A 24427-nucleotide genomic window follows, 5' to 3' on the forward strand; every position below is an offset into this window, starting at 1 on the left:
CCCCAAATTTAAGGTGATTAACATCAACATTAGCATTAACATTAACATTAACATTAACAAGGGGTTCCCAAGTCAGATTAGCCACATCTTACATGCTTATTGATAACCACATGTGGCAATCGTCATAGAAATTTCTACTGAGCCAGGTTGCTTTAAAATGTCATTAATGAGGAGCACCTGGGTGGCGTCTGGGTGGCTCTGTTTATATTGAAAAAAGATACCCAAATAATCACTTTCATTCCCATTTCAGTTTACTTTGTATGTATGAGATCTCCAAAGCCTCAGCTGACTCAACAGAAGCAGTAAACTAACAGACTCATTGTAGGTTAGGGGCTGCACTAAGCCCTCCCAAGGGTTAGGTCAGTGCTTATGAATATGTTTGTCCTCCCAAAACATTGTAATACCCATATGTGGGTTTAAGCAGCCCAAAGATCTAGCACTAATAACATTTTTGTTCAGCTGTAGTATTTTCAACATGTACAGAATCTTCAAATGCCCTAGAGCTTGAAAACAAGCCCATGGTCTCCGGGGAGCCGTGGACACATATACACACCAAGTCCATTTCCTCATTTGGAATGCAGACCACTTCATGTTTGTCACTCTCTTCCTAATCCTTCCTTCCATGTTGCCATGCCTGACGAGCCAGGCTGGTGTAGAAGGAGACCGCCAGGACCATGGAGAGCACCGAGAGACTCCTTACCATGTTAGTTACATGCACTGCGAACAACAGATTAAGCAACCCTATAAAAGTGTTCATTCACTATGGGTCCACGGCCCCCCGCATGGGAAGATGGTCCATGCCCCCCCCCCGCCATGTGGGAAGATGGTCAAGCCCCCCGCCCCAGCCCCGGTGTGGCAAGACTATTTCAACATCCCAGTCGCATCGTCACCGTCAGTTTATACCCTATACAGGAAAGCACATTCATTGCCTTTGTCCTCCTTCAGGGCAAGAATCATGAACTTTATATTTTACCCTTAAAAAATCCGTGGAAAACAATTATCCACCAGATGTTCTGTAAGGAAAGAAAACAAACAAACAAAAATTCCAGAAGTGCTGATTATTCTACACACAGAGAATGCCCCAACATGTTTTTCTCTATGGTTACATAATGCTGGGTGGTAGTGAAGGGGGCTTTACTTCATCATGAAGTAAGCAGGGGTTCTGAAGTTCTAGTCCCAAAAGTAAGTGTTAATTATGTACTATTTTCCTTTACCATTTTGAAATAAATCTTGGGGAATTATTATCTTTGAACATTTATTTCATAGAAAGATGTTATTTGCAAACTGGGATTTGTACATTTACAGTGCTCTAGAAACCCAGCTCCAGGAGGAAATCTTGTGTAACCTGTTTTGAGTACATAGTAAACATTCAACAAATAACTTACTGGATGTTAAATTATTGTTCTCTGGCAAAGGTATAAATACCTACTTTCATAGGTACTTTAAGTTGTAGTAATCAGTAAATACTAGGCACTTTATGTTTTACTTTGTGTTTGACAATTTAAACACCTTCACAAATCATATTAACAGAGCACAGTACTCTCTATATAGAGCAGAGATAAAATAATACACACACCACAACAGAATATATGCATTTGCACAATTTTTAATATTTTAGGAGAAAAACAATATAGTTTCATAGTTCAAATTGCATTTGATTTCTCTTAAAAATATTTTCCTAATTTAATTCAAAAAGGTTATTTCATTAACAAATAAGCAGGTAAAATTTACAAATCAGGAAAGTGGGTGATTTGTCACTGCAGTTTTGTACAAATATTTTGTTTTCTCTTTTAAAAAGAGAGCAGAATACAGTGAATTTCATGATCTATAAATCTGCAAAATGCCAGCTACCAAAGTGAGGAACATTTCCAGAACTTACCATGATCATTTGTTAAAGTCGTAGTGATTTCAGGGTGTTAACAGTCAGCTGTGCATTAACTAGAATCTATCATTTTTGTGCTGAATCCTTCACTCTGCATAAGACTTTTGTGGGGTGGGGGAAAGTATGTATCCTTCAGCAAAGTAGGTTCTTCATATATTACCCTATTGAGACCCTGGAAATCCTTCATTCTTCACTTAAAGAAAGTTCAATATAGTACTGTGGTAGATTAACCTTCACGTGACTCCCATGATCTCAGCCTGCTGGTTCGAGTCCTTCTGTGATCCCCTCCTCTTCAGTGTGGGCAGGACCTAGGACTTGCTTCTAATCAACTGAATTTGGCAGTGGGGATGGGCTGTCACTCCCATCATCACATTACAGTGTATAAAACTCCCTCTTGTTAGCAGACTTGCTCTAGAGTCTCTTTCTCTCTCTTTCTCTCTCTCTCTCTCTCTCTTGCTGGTCTCGAGCAGAAGCAGGCTTCCAGTAATCTCCCAGCAGTAAGGAATGGAATGCTGCCCATAACTGTAAGACCGAGGACTTCCCCAGCTGAGGACACAGTCCTGGGTGATGCCTCAAAGCAGCCTTGCAGAAAACACGGTAAACCTGTGCCCAGCTCCTGATCCACAGAAACTATGAGATAACATATTGTGGTGACTTGTTAAACCTCATAGAAAACTAATATGAAACCATAAGAAAAAAGGGTTGGTGTTTGTTTTTTTGTTTTTTTGTGGGTTTGTTTTGTTTTGTTTTTTAAGATTTTATTTATTTATTTGACAGACAGAAATCACAAGTAGACTGAGAGGCAGACAGAGGAGGAAGCAGGCTCCCCGCTGAGCAGAAAGCCCAATGCGGGACTCGATCCCAGGACCCTGAGATCATGACCTGAGCCGAAGGCAGCAGCTTAACCCACTGAGCCACCCAGGCACCCCTGTTTTGTTTTGTTTTGAGAAAACACTTAGTACAGAGAATATCTTTTTCTATTGTTTAAAAAAAATCAGAAAAATAGGCATACACTTAAAGGTCATAGCAAGGCTCAGTGTATGGAGTTCTGGGTGGTCCTGTTGTGGTCAAAGGAAGCAACGTGATTCCTGACAGGCACGTGGCAGGTGGCTTATCAAGACCTAGCACATTTCACTTAGAAATGGCTAGTAAGTGCAAATGGTCAGCTCCGTGCAATTATCCTCTGACCCCTACCACAAAAGTCGTTACTGGAACAATTCCTGCGGTTAATACAAATTCTTTGTGCCCCGAATATGAAATGAACTGGTGAATTCTGGGCGCTCTGGTGGAAGACTGTGACTCCCGAGATCCTGGATCCTGACCAGCGTGATAGATTGGGTCCAGATCCCACAACCTGCACTTCCCCTGGCATCAGCACCCTTCCCCCGACATTCCAAACAGTGAATAGACTGAGACGGTATTTCAGGGGATGGCTTGCCTAAATTGCTCGGAATTTAGATAAAAGAAATGGAGAGCAAATAGCATGGAGGACATGGGGAATTAGGAGGAGGGAGTTGGGGGAAATTGGAAGGGGAGGTGAACCATGAGAGCCTATGGACTCTGAAAAACAATCTGACAGGTTTCAAGTGGCGGGGGCAGGGTGGGAGGTTGGGGTACCAGGTGGTGGGAATTATAGAGGGCACGGATTGCATGGAGCACTGGGTGTGGTGAAAAGATAATGAATACTGTTATGCCGAAAATAAATAAAAAATAAATTAAAAAAAAAAAAAGAAATGGAGATCTTTTGTTCAAAACAGGGCTTTCCCCAAGTAAATGAAAAGATAGTCACAAGACATCCAGTTGTTATGACAACCTTCAGAACAAGAGAACCACAAGGCTGCAAAGAATCCTGACCCTAGCACCCCACATTTGAAAGAAACAAATTTAGGATTAAGTTCATTCTGATGAAAGGGAGGAAGGATACATATGCAGTGTTAAGGACAGAGTTTATACCTGGGCACTACTTCAGTTAGAAAATACACATGTTGGGGAGATCGTCAGCTGATCTTTATCATAATTTACAAAGATTAAAATGGTGAATTACAAAGAAAAAAAAGCAAAGTAGCACAAACTAGAATGCTCTACATGCTTTGCTACCTATGAATTTTTCTGTTCCTTAAATGAACCGAATACTACAATTTCATAGCTGAAATTCATTATTCATTTCATCACTAAAAATGTATGCAAACTGACTAAAAAGAGACAGATAATAAAAACAATTGGCAAAAAAAAAAAAAAAAAGAAGTGTTCTTTTCTTGGTTGCTAGTGCACTTTTGGCCTGTGGGCTCTAGTTCACACGGAGATAGAAACGCACTCCAAGACCATCAAAGAAGCACTTCCCGGCTTAGAAGCATCTGCAGGTGATTGATAAAGGAGGCAAAACACAGATTTCCATACATCACACAACACTAGAGTCCAACTTTGACTTTTATAAACTTCCAGGTCTCATTTTTAAGAGAGTAGGACCACAGCTCATCCTTGTTCTCACTTCAAACCCAAAGTCATTATGCAAACCACGTGTGAATTTTCGACAATGTGGCCAGACCATCAAACACCGCAGCACAGGGGTTAATGGACACAGCTGAGTCCTTCTACACACACAGGTCATGAAGCAGCACAGAGCAGAGCCTCCCAGGACCGCACTCGAGCAAGCTGATGGCACTGCAGGATTGCCACCTGTCTGGTGGGTGCGGGGGGGGGGGGGGCTTCGTCCGCTGGGAGCCCCTTGCTTAGCGAGAAAGTCCCATCACCAGAGCCTGAAGTGAACCGCCGATGCCCTTCAAAAGAAGTACTCTCTCTGGCTCTCACTGACTGAGCTTTGCACATTGAGCTCACTCTTCAGAGCCGTCTCAGCGCTGTCTCCAGCTGGGGGAACAGTTGACTCGTTTTTTTGGTACAACCACCTCTGCTGATAAATGCGTGCAGCTATGGTGGTGAGACAGAGCAAGACAAATACCACCACTGCTATCACACCTGGTGAGAGAAGGAGGAGGCGCAGTCAGAACACAGACTTGTAACAAGCAGGACTCACATAGCTGATAATAAGCTCAAATACATCACACGCGCATAGTCAGGAAAGTGGGCACTGGCTTACTGGAACACTGCGTTTACTTCTAAGTCCACACGCTCTTTGGATATAGCAGTTTTACATCTTTAGGTTAAAGATCTACTGGCCTGGCTTTCACTTGGTGCCTGCCTGTTAAAATTCAGAACCACAGCATGGCCTCTAGGTCATGGCCCCACTTCATGCTAACAAGTGAGCACGTTTTCATTATTTTAAAAGTGTATAGACTTGCCATGGAATAATTAAATGCTTATGTACAAGTACATTAAGAAGATTTGCTGCTGACGTTCTGCTGATTTACAGTTCTGTGGTGAGTACACCAGTTCCTTCTATGAGGCTAGAAGAGTCTTACGTGATCTCTGCTTCTGGGGGCCATGTCTTGTGCGTGATCCCCTTCAAGTGCAGATGCTCAGAACCTCTGGAAAGGTTCTTAAATAGCAACAAGTAGAACAGTCATCACGTTCACTACAACCTGCACCTCACCTGACAACAAACAGTTGCAGCTTTAATTACTCTTAAGTTTTGTTATAGGACTTTGCTTTGAAGAGCTACATTGTATCCAATTTTAGTGTCAGGGACAGGAACTCAGTAACAGTGATCAGACCACTTGATTATCCAGTCACTGTCACCGTTGCCCTCAAACACCCAGGATGTTATTGTGTATGTAACTGAGTACTAGCTTGTTTGTTCTGTGAGACTTGGTAGGGTCCTAGAGCAACCTCTGTCTTCATCTGCTCTCTGAAGAGACTGAGATGTTGTGACTAATGCATCCGATGCCTTCCATAACCTTCCTTTCAGCAATCCCAGTGTGAATGTGTTTGTGACAAGCACTTAGGTCTGTCTACCTCTCCATCCATCTACACATCTGTGTCCTTCTGTGCCTGTCCATCAACACGATGGATCTCATGGCAAGAAACACTCCCTGGTCTCTGGTGTACGAGGTTTGAGCATGATTTAGGTTAATTCCCCTTTCTGTATTGTTCCTGGTGTTTGCAAGAGGAGAGGTGATGGAGGGCAGCACGTGGAGAAATCCACCTGCTGGGGTGGTTCTTTAACCCGACTAAGTACTTTACATGTGGTGCAGTCTGTGGTCATTCAGACACAGGGCTGAGGATTCCACCCAGGATTCTACACTGCAGCTCAATACACTTGGCAGCGGACACACCACTCAGCACACAGCCCCTGCACAGGTCGAAGGCAGAGCCACGTGAGTTGCAGGGGCCGTAACCTGAGCTGTTACCTCCCTCACACCCATGTGCTCTGATTCTCCCTCAGTCTATCAGGAGTCAAGCAGGATTTCTCAGGGGAAAAATATAGGTGCAACTTACTTACTTTGAACAACTTGCCAGTGATATTTAACCAAAGGCGATAAAGCCCCAGAGACCATGCCTTCTGTTCTAGCACCAACCTGACTACCATCGTTGCTCTCGCTAAACATGGCACCAACTGTGACATTTTGCATTTTTGGACTTTGATTCCTATTTCAAAAATATGAATCACATTTAATTCCATTTATTTTAAATCAGTTTTGCTTTATACTGAAGTTTTCTCATTCAAAATAAATGAGAACAGTTCAGGATTAAGACTTGATTTGTATTTTAACACAAAAGTATTCCTTTTAGGTGTACATTATAAATAACACATATGTTTCTTTGTTCCTGGAGTTGTGAAATCAGAAGATCATGTGCCTCATTCATTAGAAAAACAGAAGTGGTTAAGATAGGAATGGGCAAGTTCACATTCTTACACAGATTTGGTCAGCATGTGAAAATGTCTGAGTACCTTCCTAATAGTCTGGAGAAAACTGGCATCTTGATGAACAGAAACCCAATGGGCAGATGCAGTCTGGTCTGCTTGAGAAGCAGACACCCACTTGCATGCCACAGCTTGGGGACGACCTCCCTTATCTGGAATAGCCTTGGAACGGAGAGCAGCTCGCTCCCTCCTAGCCTGCAGAGTCTGCAACGGGCACATTCCAGTCGTCTAAGTAAATAAATGTAAGAATTCCCTGAATCATACGGATTAAAGCAGGCCTAAATAAATTCTGTTTCAGAGAATACAGTGGGAGATATTTAAGATGGAACTACCTGTACCTCTTCAAAGATATGTAAGTACATAGAAAATATCAATATACTTATATGTGAATATTTATGTAAATACATGTATGGTTTATCTATAGGACTTTGCTTTAAAGAGCTGTGTTATATCCAGTTTTACCGTCACATGTATAGAACACATGTGACACTGAGCGTGTATATATAATACAAATATATGTGAATAGTTACATTTAAAAATACAAATAAATATATATAAATCTAAGATAAGACTGACACCAGGAAACAGTTCTGTATATTTATGTTTAGAAAACTCTTTAGGTTTTCTATCTTTATGTTTATGAAAATGACAATTTGCCTAGTTTAGGTCGTTCTAAACTCACTTAATGTTTTACTTTTAGTTTTGGGCGAATGGACTGAGAGGTTGTGGCTATTTTGGATCAAAGAAGTAAAGGTGAATATGTCATATACGTACATGTGTATATATGATCTCCTGAGATATATGAATGGGTATTTTCAAATGAGAAACCTTATTACTCTGTAGTTCAGCAACTATCCTTTAAAGAGTGTCTCGGTCCTACCATGGGTTCCCTCCACTCAGCCCCCCTGAGCCCCTGCAGAGGCCTACATGGGGGCAAGCCCGTGAAGAACGCCCGCAAAGGGGTGTCCTGCCATTGACCTCGCCCCTCAGCTCGGACTCCCGGACACGGGCTTATGACCGCAGTGACAGCAGCGCAAGGACCAGGTTGTTCACAGCCCTGTTACCTCCGATGACAGCAGGGCCACTTCTGTCAGTGCTAACTAAGGGCTCTCCCCCGTCTGTCGGTCCAGAACCACCTACAGCAGAGAAAGGGAGAATGACAGAGGCAGAGCGAAGAGGACTTTGGTTACATTCGCAAACGTCCGACAGGAGAGCAGAGCCCTGCGCGGGCGGGAAGGAGCAGGAAATCCAGACCAGAGCTGGGCCAGGCGACCCCACCTAGGGCCTGGGAAGCCCTGCACCCCACCAGGTGCAGACCAGGTGGAGGACCGCGGGCGGCAAGCGTGACCGCGGTCTGAGGGGCACGCACCTGCGCCACCTGCGAGCGGGCGGGTGGCCTCCCGCGCCGGGGCTCCCCGCCCCGCGGACTCCCCGCAGCTGGACGCGGCGGCCACGTGTCCGCGGACTGTGACCGCTACGGGGCCGCCGGGGCGCAGCGCAGCCTTGAGCGGAGCAGCGGGGCCGAAGCGCACAGCCGACAGGCAGCCGGTGAAGCCGCGCAAGCCGGCCCGCAGCGTGTCCGGGTCCGCGCCGGGGGGTTCTGCGGGCAGACAAGCGGGGCACGCGTTAGGGTGCGGAGGGCGCAGGCCTGGCCTGCGTCTGCAGGGCTGCCACCAACCGACCCTCCCTCCGAACCCTTGGCCCTTCCTTCTGTAGGGCAAGACAGGCAGGACTGTCCCTGCGGCCCCCGCTAGTGACCCGCGGGCGCCAGCTCTGCCTGTGGGCAGGCCAAAGCGGACCCCGGGTGCAGTCCCGCCCAACAAAGGATTCCACTCTCTGCCGTTGCAGAGATCACGTTACAGAGATCACGGCAGTATTTTGTAACAGGGTCTGTGGCTGGTAATGGAGGTGGCACAGTGAAATGTCACCCGCGCGGGACAACGTGCTCTGAGGCGTTCTAAACCTCCCCATTTACATTTGACTCTGGCCCCCTTCTCAGCCCCACAGAGGCCCCGCCCTAGCTGCAGCTGCCAATGGGGAACCCCACCTCCCGCGGCCTTTCCCCCGTCACAGCGGTGGGCTCTGTCCCCTTCCCGTAAATCTGGGCTGGCTCCCCGTCCTAGCCCCTGGCCTGGCTCGGATCTGACCAAAGGTGGTTAGCAGGAGAAGGGCCTCAACGAACCCACGAGAGCAGAGCACCAATCCCTTCACCTCGAGGACGATTAGCCCCTGCAATGCACTTGCTCAGTGAGCCCCAAATCTGACCGGGCACAGTTACGTGCAGGCTTCGGACGTTTCATGGATGCGAAGGGAAGCAGTCTCAGTGTGGGGACCTGCGGCATCTGCGTCTGACTCCCTCCCTGCTTCAGTGTGTCCACTGGCCAGCTGACACCTTCTCTTACCAACCATACACAACAACCAAGAATTCACCCGGTGCTTTCCGCAGGCCGGCCACCGTATGGGGTCATTTTATTCCCGCTGGAAGCCAGTTCACATTAGACTTCAGAAATGTCTGAACGTCTCTCACGTGGGGCGACCTGGATCCAGGCTGGTCACGGGAACCCCCTTTTCAACAGGATATTCTCTCTTTATCCTGCCAGTGGCTTTTGGACATATTGGTAATTGCTCACATTAAGGGAGGAGCAAATGGGGATCCTTACACTATTTTTAGAATGAATGCTATACCTTCCGCAGAAGAGATGCGCCACTCTACAAGTCTTTTTTGGTTAGCACGACAGCAGGTCTTAAAGTTCACCCTGAGGATCTCAGCTGTGATCCGTCCCTCTTGATGTTGTGTATAAACTCTTAGGGGTAGTGTTTGCTTCCTTGGAGATTTGAGGGGTGCTCTAAATGCTATGTAAAAGACCTCTAAAAGCAACTAAAACCAGGGGCATGTTTACATTGCTACAGTCCTCATAAAGAACTCTCTGAAACACACAGCTCTTTTGGCTGGGCTGGTCATATGAGGCATCAAGGTGGCTTATGTATGATGAATTCCAGGTAGATCCTCACAGTGAAGTAAGCCAGCTAGAGACAACTCAGTTGAATGATCGTTTTAGATTGAAGAGCTCTTCTGGGGCACCTGGGTGGCTCCGTTGGTTAAGGGTCAGCCTTTGACTCAGGTCATGACCTAGGGGTCCTGGGATTGAGCTCCTTCCTGCTCCCTGCTCTGCGGGGAGTCTGCTCTTCCCTCTCCAACTGACCTCCCCCCACCCACAGCCCTTCTGCGCTCCTCTCTCCCTCAAATAAAAAAAAAAAAATTAAAAACAGAGTTCTTTAAAGATCACATTTTTTTTTGCATTCAGACAATATATATTCCATAAAGAAAGGCATCCTTGCTTGAATATACTTAAGAGAATGTCAAGAAGAACTAAAACAGAAAACTCTGTGATAGTAACATAGGACTGCCACAACGCTAAAATACTAAAATCAAAAACAAAACACCATAGACCAATTGAAAGTCCCAGCCACTGATCAAAAAGAGGAACCAGACAACACTCGCTTTCCTGGTCAAAGTCTGACATGAGCGCTACCAGGCTAGGGTCACAGAATCAATCCTGGGCAGACATGTATCTTACTAATTAATTGGACTAACTTTGTGAAATTAATTTTAAAGATAAATTTAAAAATGTCTATAGGCAGTGCTATAATTCAAGAACGGAACGCTGGTAGAACACAGTATTTCAGTCAAGAACTTGTACTTGACATTTATACGTACTTGTGGATTGTTGGTATGGGCATGTGTGGGTGGGCTCATGTGCGCCCATACCCTGTTATTAACCCCACAGCTGTAGCCATGACTTTGTATGCGTACAGAGTACCCAGAGGCATGCAAGTTTACTGCTCACTGCTGCCTGCTGCCTTCATATTTTCCATCGTGAGGTCATACTTGTGATTCGTTCTTTGACTAGAATAATTCTCTAGTATTTTCCTCAGATGGGAGGCACAGTCCATATTTAATCTCCATCCTTCCTTGTTACCCAAAATATCTTTTTTTTAACCTTGTCAAATACATTATATATTAGATGCTTGCATTGTGGCTTATTTCTCAGCCATACTAATGATAATCCACATCTTCTTTTTATCCTGCTGTAACAAATGAGACATTAGATGCTGATGCCACAATCATTATTTTTTCATTGTAGTAACTTCTGTCTGGAAAGTCTGGAGGATTTTTCTCTGTGGGTTTTGCAATTCAGAAATGTTCCCAGTTGCATGTCTTTTCTTGTCGGAATTGATGCGTTCTTTCAATCTGCAACTCCAGTTTTCCTTTAGCTCAGAGAATTTTTTTTTCATGCATAATTAATGTCTTTACTTCCAGTTCAGTTTCTGGACCTCTAATTATTCCCATTAGGTTTTTTCTTATTTCCCCTTCTAATTTCTCTCTCTTAATCTTTTTTTTTTTTCTCTGCGGTTTGAGATAGCCCATCTCTGTAATGTTCCAGATCACTGTCTAATGAGAACCAATGATGATTCTCTCCTTCAGATAACCCTGTGAAATTGTGAAAACCTGTATTTGCTTTAACCCCCAGAGTTGGTGTGTGACTTTTTCAAGTGTCTTTGAGTGCCAAGTCTCATCGCAGTTGTGTTCTGTCTTCTTTAATGGCTCCATTTTGATGTGGGAATTGTAGTTGTTGTCTTCAGTCCTCCTCCCCATCTTCTTAGGGGAGACATCATCTTTTTAGCCATTGATTTATGGGTCCGCTAGTGAGAAATCTGTGGCTGAGAATCTTAGACAGTATGGGGGTCCTGGCAAGCTAGAGGTTGCATTTTTTCTGCCCCATACCCGGCAGCAGACCTGCAGGCTCATGATCTGGTCCCAAACAGAATGTAGGAAGAAGTCTCTCTCCCTTACCACAGCAGAAGGAACATGGCCCAACCATCCAGCCCACCCCCTGCTCCACAAGGGGCACTGAGGATAGGTATAACCATGCTTAGCAATGCTGACCTTCCCTCTGGAAGTCAAACCATTTTTTTTTTTAATTCTAGATAAATGACATAATTAGAAAATGAGTAGAAGACAGACTTTTCCAGTCCATCTTTCCAACAATTCAGAGCCAAGGGGCCCTGATTTTCAGAGTGAGAAAGAAGTGATGAATTATTCCTTCCTCCCCAAAACACATGCTCACCAAGCACCAGGCTCTCCCAGCGCTTGCAGCTAACACCAGAGAAGAAATCAGGGGTAATCTGGTGCCTGATGTGCCCAGAGCAAGCAATGCCAGTAGGCACTTCCTGAAGCACTAGTCCTTAGTACATAATACAGACTCTTCATGTAATGACATTTCATACAAAATAAGTCATACATAAGTCATAAATAACTCAATATTTATCCTCATTTATCCTCATAAGTCATAAATAAGTCAGTATTTATCCTCATTTATTTAGTATCATGTTTTCACCCATTTGTAGCCTGTGTTGCTACTTCATTACATTTTATGGCCAATATTTCACTTTTGTTTGTGGCATACAGTGAAACACTGGCACAAAGCGTAACACTGTATCACTTAGTTGATAGCCACTGGGGTTATTCCCACGTTGGGTTATTAGTGGAGAACACAGCTATGGGGATTTGCGCATACCTTTCATGTCTGGACATATGTTTTCAGTTGTCTTGGGTATATACCTAGGAGTGGTCATATGGTAACTCCGTGTTCAACTTCCAGATAAACTGCCAAATTGTTTTTTCCACAGTGGCCACACATTTTACATTTCTATCACCAATGCACAAGCACTCAAATTTCTCTACCTCCTCCACTTGCTACGGTTTTTTAGTGATATCTTGTGGTTTAGATTTGCATTCCCTTGCCGGCTAATGATCTTGAGTGTCTTTTCATATTGGTCTTTGGTAAATCTTCTTCATGTCTTTGATTTCAGCCTTTAACCAGATCTTCTGCCCATTTTTAAATTGGGTCATTTGTCTTTTTGTTTGGTTGTGAAAGCTCTGTATATACTCTGAACAAAATTTCTTGTGAAGGTAGAGCAAACAATCCTAAAATTTATATGGAATCAGAAGGGACCCTGAACTGTTAAGGAAATGTTGAAAAAGAAAAACAAAACTGGGGGCATAATGTTGCCTGATTTCAAGGTTTACTACAAAGCTGTGATCACCAAGACAGCATGGCACTGGCATAAAAACAGGCACAAAGATTAGTGGAGCAGAGTAGAGAGCCCAGAGATGGACTCTAACCTTTATGGTCAAAAAATCTTCGACAAAGCAGGAAAAAATATACAGTGGAAAAAATACAGTCTCTTCAATAAATGGTGCTAGGACAATTGGACAGCTATATGTAGAAAAATGAAACTCAACTATTCTCCTACACCATACACAAAGATAAACTTGAAATGGATAAAAGATCTGTGACACAGGAATCCATCAGAATCCTAGAGGAGAACATAGGCAGTAACCTCTTCGATATCAGCCACAGCAACTTCTTTCAAAATATGTCTCCAAAGGCAAAGGAAACAAAACCGAAAATGAATTTATGGGACTTCATCAAGATCAAAACTTCTGCACAGCAAAGGAAATAGTCAACAAAACAAAGAGACAACACATGGAATGGGAGAAGATATATGCAAATGACAGTACAGACAAAAGGTTGATATCCAAGATCTATGAAGAACTCCTCAAACTCAACACACACAGAACAGATAATCATGTCAAAAAATGAGCAGAAGATAAGGACACTTCTCCAAAGAAAACATACAAAAGGCTAACAGACATATGAAAAAATGTTCATCATCATTAGCTATCAGGGAGATTCAAATCAAAACCACATGGAGATACCACCTTACACCAGTTAGAATGGCCAAAATTAACAAGACAGTAAACACCGTGTGTTGGAGAGGATGTGGAGAAAGGGGAACCCTCTTACACTGTTGGTGGGAATGCAAGTTGGTGCAGTCACTTTGGAAAACAGTGTGGAGATTCCTTAATAAATTAAAAATAGAGCTTCCCTATGACCCTGCAATTGCACTACTGGGTATTTACCCCAAAGATATAGATGGAGTGAAAAGAAGGGCTATCTGTACCCCAATGTTTATAGCAGCAATGGCCACGGTCGCCAAACTGTGGAAAGAACCAAGATGCCCTTCAATGGACAAATGGATAAGGAAGATGTGGTCCATCTACACAATGGAGTATTATGCCTCCATCAGAAAGGAGGAATACCCAACTTTTGTAGCAACATGGATGGGACTGGAAGAGATTATGCTGAGTGAAATAAGTCAAGCAGAGAGAGTCAATTATCATATGGTTTCACCTATTTGTGGAGCATAAGGAATAACACAGAGGACTTGGGGAGATGGAGAGAAGGGAGTTGGGGGAATTCAGAGGCGGAGATGAACCAGGAGAGACTGTGGACTCTGAAAAACAAACTGAGGGTTTTGGAGGGTTGGGGGTGGGAGGTTGGGTCAGCTGGTGGTGGGTATTAGGGAGGGCATATATTGCATGGAGCACTGGGTGTGGTGCATAAACAATGAATTCTGGTACACTGAAAAGAAATAAAAAATAAATAAATAAAATGTTATTTGTCAAAAAAATTTTCTTATGAGATGCCCGACTTGTGAATGTTTATCCTCATTTTGTGGATTGCCTTTTTACTTCTTTAGTAGTATCTTTTGAATTACTAAGGTTCTAATTTTGAGGAAGTCTGACTTATCTATTTTCTTCTTTCTGCTTGTGCTTTCAATAAACGATGATCTAACCCAAGGCTTTTGAGAAGCCTTCTCTAAGAAACCAGTGCCTAAGCCAAGGTCACAAAAATGCACAACCATAGTTTGGTCTAAGTGTTATAAGTGCAGCTCCTACATGGAGGAGTATCATTCATTTCAAGTTAATTTTTCTAGATGGTGTGAGGTAGGGTCAACGTCACTTTTTTAACCTGTTGGTTCTGTCTCATCTGTTTAAGACACTAGTCTTCCTCCACTGGATGGGCATGGCAACCATGTCTAATGTCAACTGATGATAAATAGTTTGACTTCTCAACTCTCAATCTACTCTGTTGGTCAATATGTTTGTCCTCATGCCAACAGCACACAGTTCTGACACCATGGCTTTGTACCAAGTCTTAAAATCTGGGCAAGAACTCTAGCTTCACTCTTCTTTTCAAGATCATTTCAGCTAATTGCAGTCCCTCGCATTTCCATATGCATTTGGGATCAACTTGCCACTTGGACTTGGATCAGAATCGGATTGAACCTGTAGATCAATTTGGGGAGCACCACCATCTTAGCAACGTTAACACTTCTGGTCCATGAACATGGATGTCTTTCCATTTGTGTGAATCTTCCAAATTCCTTCCAGCAGTGCTTCATAGTTTCCAGCATATGTGTCTCACACCTCTTCTGTTCAAGTTATTCCAAGGTATTTTATTCTTTCTGATGCTACTTTAAGTGGGATTTACATTTTGGTCTTCATTTCATTTTTGTATTATTCATTGCTAATATAAAAATACAATAAATTTCTGTATGTTGATCTTATATCCTTGCTCCAACTGTGTACTATCTCCATTGGCTTTTTTCATGGATTCCTTACAAGATCACATTCTCTACAAATAGAGATAGTTTTACTTCTTCCTTTTTATTCTGGATACTTTTTACTCTGTTTCTTACCTTGTAGCCCTCACTCAAACCTGTACTACAATCCTGAAGGAAGGTGGTGAGAGTAGACATCCTTATCTTATTCCTGATCTTAGGGAAAGATTTCCATTATTTTCCATTAAGTGTGATGTCAGGCATGGAGTTTTTGTAGCTGTCTTTTTTCATGCGAGGAGGTTTCTTTCTATTTCTACTTTGTTTTTTGGTTTTATTTTTTTATGAAAGCACAGTGGATTTTTTTCAAATGCTTTTTCTGTGTCTATTGAGGCAACCATGTGGTTTTTGTCCTTTATTCTATTAATATGCTGTTTTACGTTGATTGTTTTTATCTGCTGACCCAACCTTAAATTCCTAGGATAAATCTTATCTGGTAGTGTATAAAAATTTGTTTATGTTACTGGATTAGATTTGGTAGTATTTTGTTTAGGATCTTTGCATTTGTATTCATATTGCTGAAATTATATAAACTTTTGATGTCTTCCACCCTATGACTTTCCTCCCAAATGAGATATGGAGTTCCATTTCAACACAAGATCCTTCAGTGGGTTTCTTTTCCCCACTAAGGTGTATCTGCATGACAGTACTGACTTGAACTACCTTCAACATATTGTACTCTTTCCCAGGAGGAAAGAGAAAGGCACATCTTTACCTTGCACCCTTCAAAACAGATTTTTGTTTTGGTATTTTGGGGATATTTGCTGTTGCTGCTTTTTAATGCACAAAAGACAAAATCCACAGAATACCATTTACACAAAAGTCTTAAGAGAAATAAAACCTAGTGAAAATGCCAGGACACCTTACTGGGTTGTTGTATTTTAAAGCTCTCATACTTCAGGGTTACAGGCCACATCTGAGTCAAGACTGGACAGAAAATTAGAAGCCTAACAATCTTCACTTAAACTAGGATTTTACTAAAATTATTTTATAGTAACCGGGAGCACTTGACCTGAGTAGTCGTCGTTAATAAGACTACTGAAGAGTGGGAAGAGCAAGAGCAGCCTGTTAATCTAGAAGATGACCCTGAACTGCTCCTCCCAGTGCGTATTAGGGTAAATAATAATGATGATAAAGGAGATCCATCATGAACACTCCTTTATTCTTCATGTTCCCTATTGTCCTGACAGCGCTTTGAGGGCAGGTACAATATGTCTTGTTTCTAGGATTCAAAATGCCCAGGGAAGTACAAGTGCACATCAGGAACCCTCAGAGCTTTTTTACTGAATGGACAGGTTGTTGAGTCAAGGGAGCTCACCAAAAATAAGCGGAGGACAGCCTGCCATAGCTCTTTGGAAAATGAACGGTCTTCACTAGCCAGTCTGTTGGTCTATTTTACTGCAAGTTTACGAAAGGAAGCTCAGCTTCTATTTCCCAAATCTGAACACAAAATAGTCATCTTCTCATAGTTACTAACTGCTAAGTAGAAGTTATCCTGAAATAAAGTTACGCAAAACAGGAAAAGTTTTATTAGCCTTTGATCAAGATGTGTACCTCTAGGTACAGATGAGATGAATATTTATAATTTTATTAGACTCAGTTGCTTCAGGCAATAAACTTCATTGCTGAATTTCGACTTTAATTTCTACAGCCTGAGAGAGATGCTTTCTGACTAGACCATTCTTGAATAGAAACATTAACATCTTTGATTCCGTGCTACTGCTCTCTGCATATGAACTTGCAGGAATATAAAAATGTATATGATAAAATGTATTATTCTCCTTTTTATTAAATTAATTCCCTTTAAATAAGGCAGTTTAGTTATTAAATCAGTTTCCATAATCCATGACCTATCATTTTACAGATAATACATCCAAAGCTAAATTGTCTTTAAAAATGTTTGTCAATTTCACACTTATGTTGGCAACTTCCTACCTGGTGCCACAGTCACCTCTGAACCTGCCTCATCTTTCCTGTCAGAGCCAGAGTCACTGAGGGCAGGCACTTGTGTGCAGTGTGTTCCTTTTGTTCCTTGATCCGATCTGTCCTCCTGGCTGGGAAGAGTGGCCACAGACACCTGCTCCAGCAACAAAAGAGGGATGATTCTGCTGGGGGCAGGCCAGGACATCCCTGCACTCACAGACCACACCTGCATGTAAGCAAGCTGAGCTCTGAGGCTTGCACACCCCTAAGATGATCTACTCCTCACTCTGTTCAAGCCATGAATGATAACTGTCAGGCCAGAGAGTGGAGCTCAACAGCACATAAAAAGGGAGTAAATTCTTTTCCACTTGGATATTAAAAATTCTTTTCCATTTGGATTGTATGAAAATTTACACTATTCAGCTGACAGCCAAGGATGGGGCTCCATCCCACTGTCCTGTGAAACTCAAAAAGGCTCTGACTTTTTAGGAACTTCAAAACCTCTTCCCGCTAATTGTATACTGTTATTTTCATGGGTCAAAGCCAGAGAAGAACCTTATCTCTTTCCATTGTTTTCCCAGTTCTTGTGGTTTTTCTATACTATGTCACTGTTTTTGTTTGATTTGGTTTGGTTTGGTTTTGGTTTTGGTTTTTAAATTTATTTGACAGAGAAACAGTGGGAGACAGAACACAAGCAGGGGGAGTAGGAAAGGGAGAAACCAGCTTCCCACTGAGCCGAGAGTCCAATGCGGGGCTCGATCCCAGGACCTTGGGATCATGACCTGAGCCGAAGGCTGATGGTTAATGACTGAGCCACTCAGACAAACCTCCTCAACTTTTTTTTTTTTGCTACTGTTCTAAGTAGAATTAAAAAAAAAAAAAAAAAACTTACTGGGTGTTGTATCTAACTGATGAATCACTAAATTCTATACCTGAAATTAATATTACACTGTATGTCAGCCAACTAGAATTTAAATAAAAACTTTTTTAAAAAGAATTTTAAAAATCTACTCATATCACAAAAACATGGATGTCCAGAAATGCCTAGAAAACACACCTGAAGTCATACATTAGAGACTGAGCTGTTCCACTCCCTCTCCCATTGGCTGGATGAGCTATAGACTTCTCCCAGCGCTCTAGGGGAACAACTGTGCTCGTCTGCATTTCTGCAGCAGCTGCTGGAGACCCACTCTGCATGTGCGGAGGGGGCAGGAACAGCGAGCCACAGCAAAGCCTTTCTGCCAACACACCATGGGGCCTGACTCTTTATCCACCTAAAGCACAGTTAGAAAGCAGGACCACTTTGGCCCAAAGTTGGTGTCCATTACATGATGCCAAGACTATGTTTTCACAGCAAAGAACCCCGAGACCCTGCTTCACTGGCTTAACCTGAACCTGTAACTCCCAGGACCAACACAAAGCTTCCCGTCCCCTCTACCATCTAAACGATATGCATCTGCATTTCAAGAACTCATAATTTTATTGTCCATCATCTTTTAGAAAAATGTCACTGTTTTAATAGTTACTGTGCTTCTCACCCTATTTTGAACATGTGCTTGTGGGCTGTCTCTAAATCTCCAGCATCTGTAGGATGTTTTGTCAAGGATGGAAGAAATGATCAAAGAATCAAGGTACAAATGGTTGAAAAGGTAGTAAAGAGTCCATGAATTATCTCGGACTAAACACAGCCAGATGAGTATCACGTACCAGAGCAGGAACTCTACCCAAGACCACAAGAGGATTTCTCCCAAATAGCTTTAAATATCAAGAGCACATACAGTTTACAATATAAACAATCAAAAGAAAAAAATACCTTCCAAACTTTATTTTTATTTCAATTTAACTCTTGGTGACAAGAGGGAAAACAAAGGCATAAATAATTTGATGCTTAAGCAGTCTGGTATGCTTTTACTCTGCTACTTTTATGGAGAATAACCCACAGCCCTAAAAAGGGGGTCTTCAGAACCTGACCTTCCAAGGGTAGCTGGGAGCACTGAACACATTTCAGAGCAGGGCCCAGCCTACCACCCAACACGTACTCACTTGCTCAAAGAAAATGAAAGTCCCTTCTTCTCGTAAATATAAATCTCTATTTACTGTTGGGTGATTTCTGCATTTGACCGCCGATTAATATACAATTTGTGAACATGACACCTGCTTTGATTTTGCCTTTCCTCAATTGTTATAAAAATACCAAGTTTCATTCTGTTTGATTGCCAAGCGAGTAAGCACCTGTGGAGACACTTCTCAGGGGTCACTGTGGCTCACCTAGCAGACAGCCCTCACTGGTGATTACAGGCACACTCAGACAAAAGGGCTGCTTCTACCTTGATTGTCACTTGCTGGGAAACCATGAATACGACAAGGAGCTTCTTTCAGCCTCATGAACCCTTCCCGTGTTTGCAACCTGACACTTCTGATCCATGTCGGGGGTTGGGGGTGGGGGGACGATGCTCTTTCTGAGACTTACCTAAAATTGTCCCCAACATAAGGGATTTGACAGCATTGAATTCTGTCCCTGATGACAGGACGACTTGGCTCCTTGCACTCTGGTCAACCTATTAAATATTCCACAAGAAGCAAACATCAAAATGGCGAGTAATTTTGGTGATAAGAGAATGGGGGTCTGAGGGAGACCAAGGAAAACGGTAAAAACGAGCCATAGGTTTGGCTGTCCCAAAGATGAAACGGTTTCATAGCAATTTTTTTAATACCTCGGATTTCACACCACCCCATTGCCTATTCTTTCCCCTTTATTTGTCTTCATGGTTTAGGGATCCGTAATTGGTATGATCCACAAAGAAATGCAATAAGCTATTTCAAACCTTAAAGCTTTTGCTTATTTCAAACAGAAATCAGTAACACAAGCCACAAAACGTATTACTAGCACAGAGTCAATATATAAAGGTTATTCTTCAAAACCCAGTGACAATGAATAATTGAAACATGGAGGCTCTTAAAAAATGTATTCCCGCTTTCAGCAAAATCTTGCTTTTCCCCTTGTGTTTACATTTCTGCCACCTTTGCTCTTTTGTAGTCAGATGGAAGTAGGCTCTTATTCTCGTTAGAACATCTCCAGTAATTGCTGGGAGAAACTGGGCAACATTCCCCTATGGAGGAGGACACCTTGGCATTTTTGTGGTCAGATATTAACAGGAACCCTTTCAGCCTCTTGCTAAACAAACAAACGACACTGCTAAAGAAAACACTTTGACTACGTTTTCTGTACCCAGGACTTTCTGGGAAGACTGATGAACGTGCATCTCTTTTACTAGGATTTATTCTCAAAGCCTTGCTGGAGGTCATACACTGAATGCCACAAGCTTGGTTACTCTTGCTGCTGTGAATCTACCCCTTACCTCCACAAAGACCACCGCCGCTTCTCTGTGAATTGTCACCTGGTGAAGCTGCCCATCAGCGAAATTTTTAAAACCAAAGTTAAAAACATCAGGTTCTTGGTGCCTGTCCAGCTTATATCGGATCTGCAAACTTCCTAAACAAGATAAAAAAAATGAAATTTTTAACTAAAATGGAATTTTATAAAAACCACCAATACAGGTTCTAAAGCACACTTTGTTTTTGTTTATTTCCTATAATTTGACTTTATTGAGCATTTGCTTAAGGACACTGAGTGTCCCTATTCCTGGAAGAGGGATCATTTATGTGCTATTCCAGGGCTGAATTTGGAATCTGATTACACTATTTTAAAAGTCAAGCCCAAATGGTCTTTTCCCAAGTTCTTCCATTTTCCTTAACAAAAGGAAAAAAATTCTAAGTTAAGCATATGGGAACTCGGAGTTAGGATCAAAGTTAATTATTCATGTGGGATTCATAGCATTTAATGGTAAAACCTCAAGTAATATTGCATTAACATTCAGTTTCTATAAGCATCACTTCTTTTAATGTGACTTATTTTAATGCATTTTAATGTATTGCTGGCATTTGCATAATGAATTTTTTTTTTTTTGCACAACTAGAATTTTTTTTCTAATGTTTCTGCCATAATTAAGAAACAGAATAAAGACCAATGATTTGCTATGACATCTAAATCTCCTGATGTCCTTCACAGGGATGCCCACTGCCCCATAACCCCGTACTGCCTGGAGCAGATCTTCCAGAAAGTAAGTCTCTGTCCTTCCGCTCTGTGAAGCGAGGTTACAGCTTGGGCTAATGCTCCATTTGCAACAGTCTTGGAAAGACTTGGTGGCCATGAGTTGGGTACCTCTCATCCCACTTTTCTTCATATGTAGATATTGCCATGAATGGCTTCCCAGCCACCGATGAGTAAAGATCAATCCTGTGCATGTGATGTGTAGGAATAGTGGATTTTAGATAGTTTAATATACTTCTTTACTTTGCTGAGAAGGAGGAGGACATATTTTCCATGTACAAAGTGAGCTATCTTTTTTCAAAGTGAATTGCAGAACTAATTTATTCACGTACAGAAGGAAAGACTTCCCAGAATAGCAAGAAACCTAGAGGCACATTAAATACCTAAAATTATCAAATTTCCATGGGGGAAATGTATCTTAAATGTAATCATGGAAATGTGAACTTTAGTGATAAACTTGAGGATTATCATGAACTAGTGTAACAAGCATGGCAAGCCATGAAATTGTGTTTCCTTCTCGTAGTTAAACACCTAATGGGTCCCCCTCATTGTGGTCCTTATTTTCTAATTCAGCCTCCTTGTTCTTATAGTCTTGACACTCACCGTTGGGAGTGAGGATCACGGACAGGTACTCCTCGTAGAAGGAGCTCACGTAGAGGAGTAAGCTGGGCATCCCTGTGGTCCGGAAGCTCAGCGTGGCCACTTCTCCAGCCAGCGTCAAACCCTCATGAAGTAAAGCTGCAAAGGAGCTTGAGTTCTTGCTGGCGGTGTAGTTAGAATGTTCCTGAAAGTCGTAGATAACCGACGAGCCAGTTCCAAAATATGCAGAAATCTCTGGAATGACACTCATTTTTGTTATGTTAGCACGAAGTCAAGGCAAGGCTCTTTTCTATGTGTATTTACACACCATCTCTAACCCTTAGTCTCTCAAGACAGAAAACAAGAATGTCACACTTTGCTGTTTTTTTTTTAATTTAGAAATATTTCAGATTAAAAAGATAATCAATTATGGATAAAAAGATAACTTATCCCCGTGTATATTCGCATGATGTTGAACTTACTAACAATATTTTATTATGGCCCACAAAATGCTTCATCTCAGAGTTACACAGCATTAAATGCCAAGTGTGAACATATACTTAGAGTTATTGTCCATGTCATTGTCACATGAATGATGCTGAATCCAACAGAAGTCATCATGAGCTTCTCAAGAGCAGAATCATAAATGGACAAATTTGGGAGAGAAACAACTCTCCTTTAGCTGATCAGAGAGAACTGCCTTGTCCTTTCATAGAGAAAGGGTCAAATGCCAGAAACATGAGGCAAACAGCCAAATGAGGTGCCTCCTTCTCCCCGTCCTGCCCAGGGTACACTCACCGCTCTTGCAGAATGGTCCGTCATACGCAGAGACGGCACAGTCGCAGGTGATGCCCCTGGGTCTCTCCCTACATCTCCCTCCGTTGTGACACAGGTGTCCGTAGCTGCTGCAGTGTCCCGGGCAGCCTGGGTCCACGCCTGGCGTCATCGTGGCCCTTTCTTCCAGGTCCAGGGCCAGGCCGTTCAACCGCAGTGACCGAATGCACCCCAGGAAGCCTCTCTGTCTGGTGGCCGTCCCACCTACAAGGGAAACAACTACAGCCGTGCCCTGGGGTTCTTGGTGGCATTTCCACCGCACGTCCAATCATGCTGGTTGACCAATCGCATCAGAAAAGGGACCCGCCGGAAGCTTTACAAACACATATGATTTTGAAAACCTAGGCTGTGACCACATACTAAGAGAGTTGAGCTTGGTAAATATTTACTCTAAAAAGTACATCTTCAAGTTCTATTTAGAAAGAGTTGTACATTTTTATGTTGATTTGTACATTTTTAATCCTTCATTAAAAAAAATCTCTCTTTTTAAAATGTATAAAGTTTTTTTCTCCTTCTTAAGTGTATAAACTATGCTGGGCACCATAAAGTTAGATACTTGAAAATCTTTGCAATACAATATATATTACAAATTTGTAACATGCAATGTATATACATTGTAGAGAGTTAATATGTAATATATATTATAATTTGTATATGCATTTGTCATACATATTTTGTTACATATTTGTTATATATAATATAATACATATATTACATATAATAACAAATTATATATGTAATACCATCCTTTCTTAGAAATGCTCCCATTAACAATGCCATGAAAAAGGAATTGAGGAGTGGGCAAAGAAACAAAGTAGTGTTGACATTAAAACCCAGGCTTGGGGCACCTGGGTGGCTCAGTGCGTTAAGCCTCTGCCTTCAGCTCACGTCATGATCCTAGGGCCATGAGATCGACGCCCACGTCAAGCTCTCTGCTCACAGGGGGCCTGCTTCCCCACACCCACCTGCCTCTCTGCCTACTTGTGATCTCTCTCTCTCTGTGTGTGTCAAATAAATAAATAAAATCTTTAAAAAAAAATTTTTTTTAAATAATGATACCCAGGCTCAGGCCTGCCTCGCTCCAGCCTGCCACCTCTGAGGTCAGGAGGGTAACAGTCACTAAACACTGAGTAGCTCTCTCTCTTTCTATCATGCCTCACACAAGCCTAATCTCAAATCTGGGGGCGCGGGGGTCACCTGGAGCACTTGCTAAAACAGAGTTGGGAATCATTCCCAGGGATTCTGACTTGGTGGGCCTGGGGCACATAGATCAGCATTTTCCACAAACTCCTCACACTCTGGAAACCTTGTTTCTGTGAGGATATCAATTCCGGGTAGGTGTTCATGCCAACTTTGTTCCTAGAAATTCCATTCCTTGATCCTCAGGATTACGAATCAGAAAACAGAATTGTTTAATTTGTGTCACAGTTTGATGACTTGATGTGAAGCCTTGGAGTTTTCTGCATCATGGGTTGTGTGTGTGTGCGTGCGTGCGTGCACACACACACACACACACACACACACCTCCCTGCATTGCACAGCCCCCAGAAGCTGTAAGTGTCCTCTGTAAAGCAGACTGCGGGCTAATCTGTGATTTAGATTAGTTCCTAATTGGACCGGCTCCTTATTTACTTGAAAACACATAAGAAATGACCAAGGAAGAGCTACCTCATTGGTTTGCTTGCTTTCCAAATTAGAATAGAGTTGTCTGAAAAGTAATGTAGCAAAACTTATCTCTCCCTTTGAGAAA

General features: G+C 42.4%; 1 protein-coding gene across 7 annotated transcripts in view; it reads right to left on the reverse strand.

Moving 5' to 3' along the window:
• Positions 1–867: 867 nt before the first annotated feature.
• LOC309844800 (contactin-associated protein-like 3) overlaps positions 868–24427 on the reverse strand; it is a 173906-nt gene continuing 150346 nt past the window's right edge. For 3 of the 7 annotated variants that reach the window (XM_082692040.1, XM_082692038.1, XM_082692042.1), the window contains 7 exons: positions 22642–22881; positions 21868–22098; positions 20513–20646; positions 19624–19711; positions 8071–8301; positions 7766–7837; positions 1587–4855 (listed from right to left, as the gene is read on the reverse strand). In XM_082692040.1, the coding sequence (XP_082548166.1) occupies positions 4662–4855; positions 7766–7837; positions 8071–8301; positions 19624–19711; positions 20513–20646; positions 21868–22098; positions 22642–22881 (1190 nt within the window). In that variant the 3' untranslated portion in view covers positions 1587–4661. Of the gene's footprint in view, positions 1014–1586; positions 4856–7765; positions 7838–8070; positions 8302–19623; positions 19712–20512; positions 20647–21867; positions 22099–22641; positions 22882–24427 lie in introns of those variants that run through there. The other 4 variants (XM_082692041.1, XM_082692039.1, XM_082692044.1 and 1 more) reach the window with 4 other exon arrangements.

This window comes from Mustela nivalis (genome assembly GCF_964662115.1).
Source record: "Mustela nivalis genome assembly, chromosome: 12".
NCBI lineage: Eukaryota > Metazoa > Chordata > Mammalia > Carnivora > Mustelidae > Mustela > Mustela nivalis.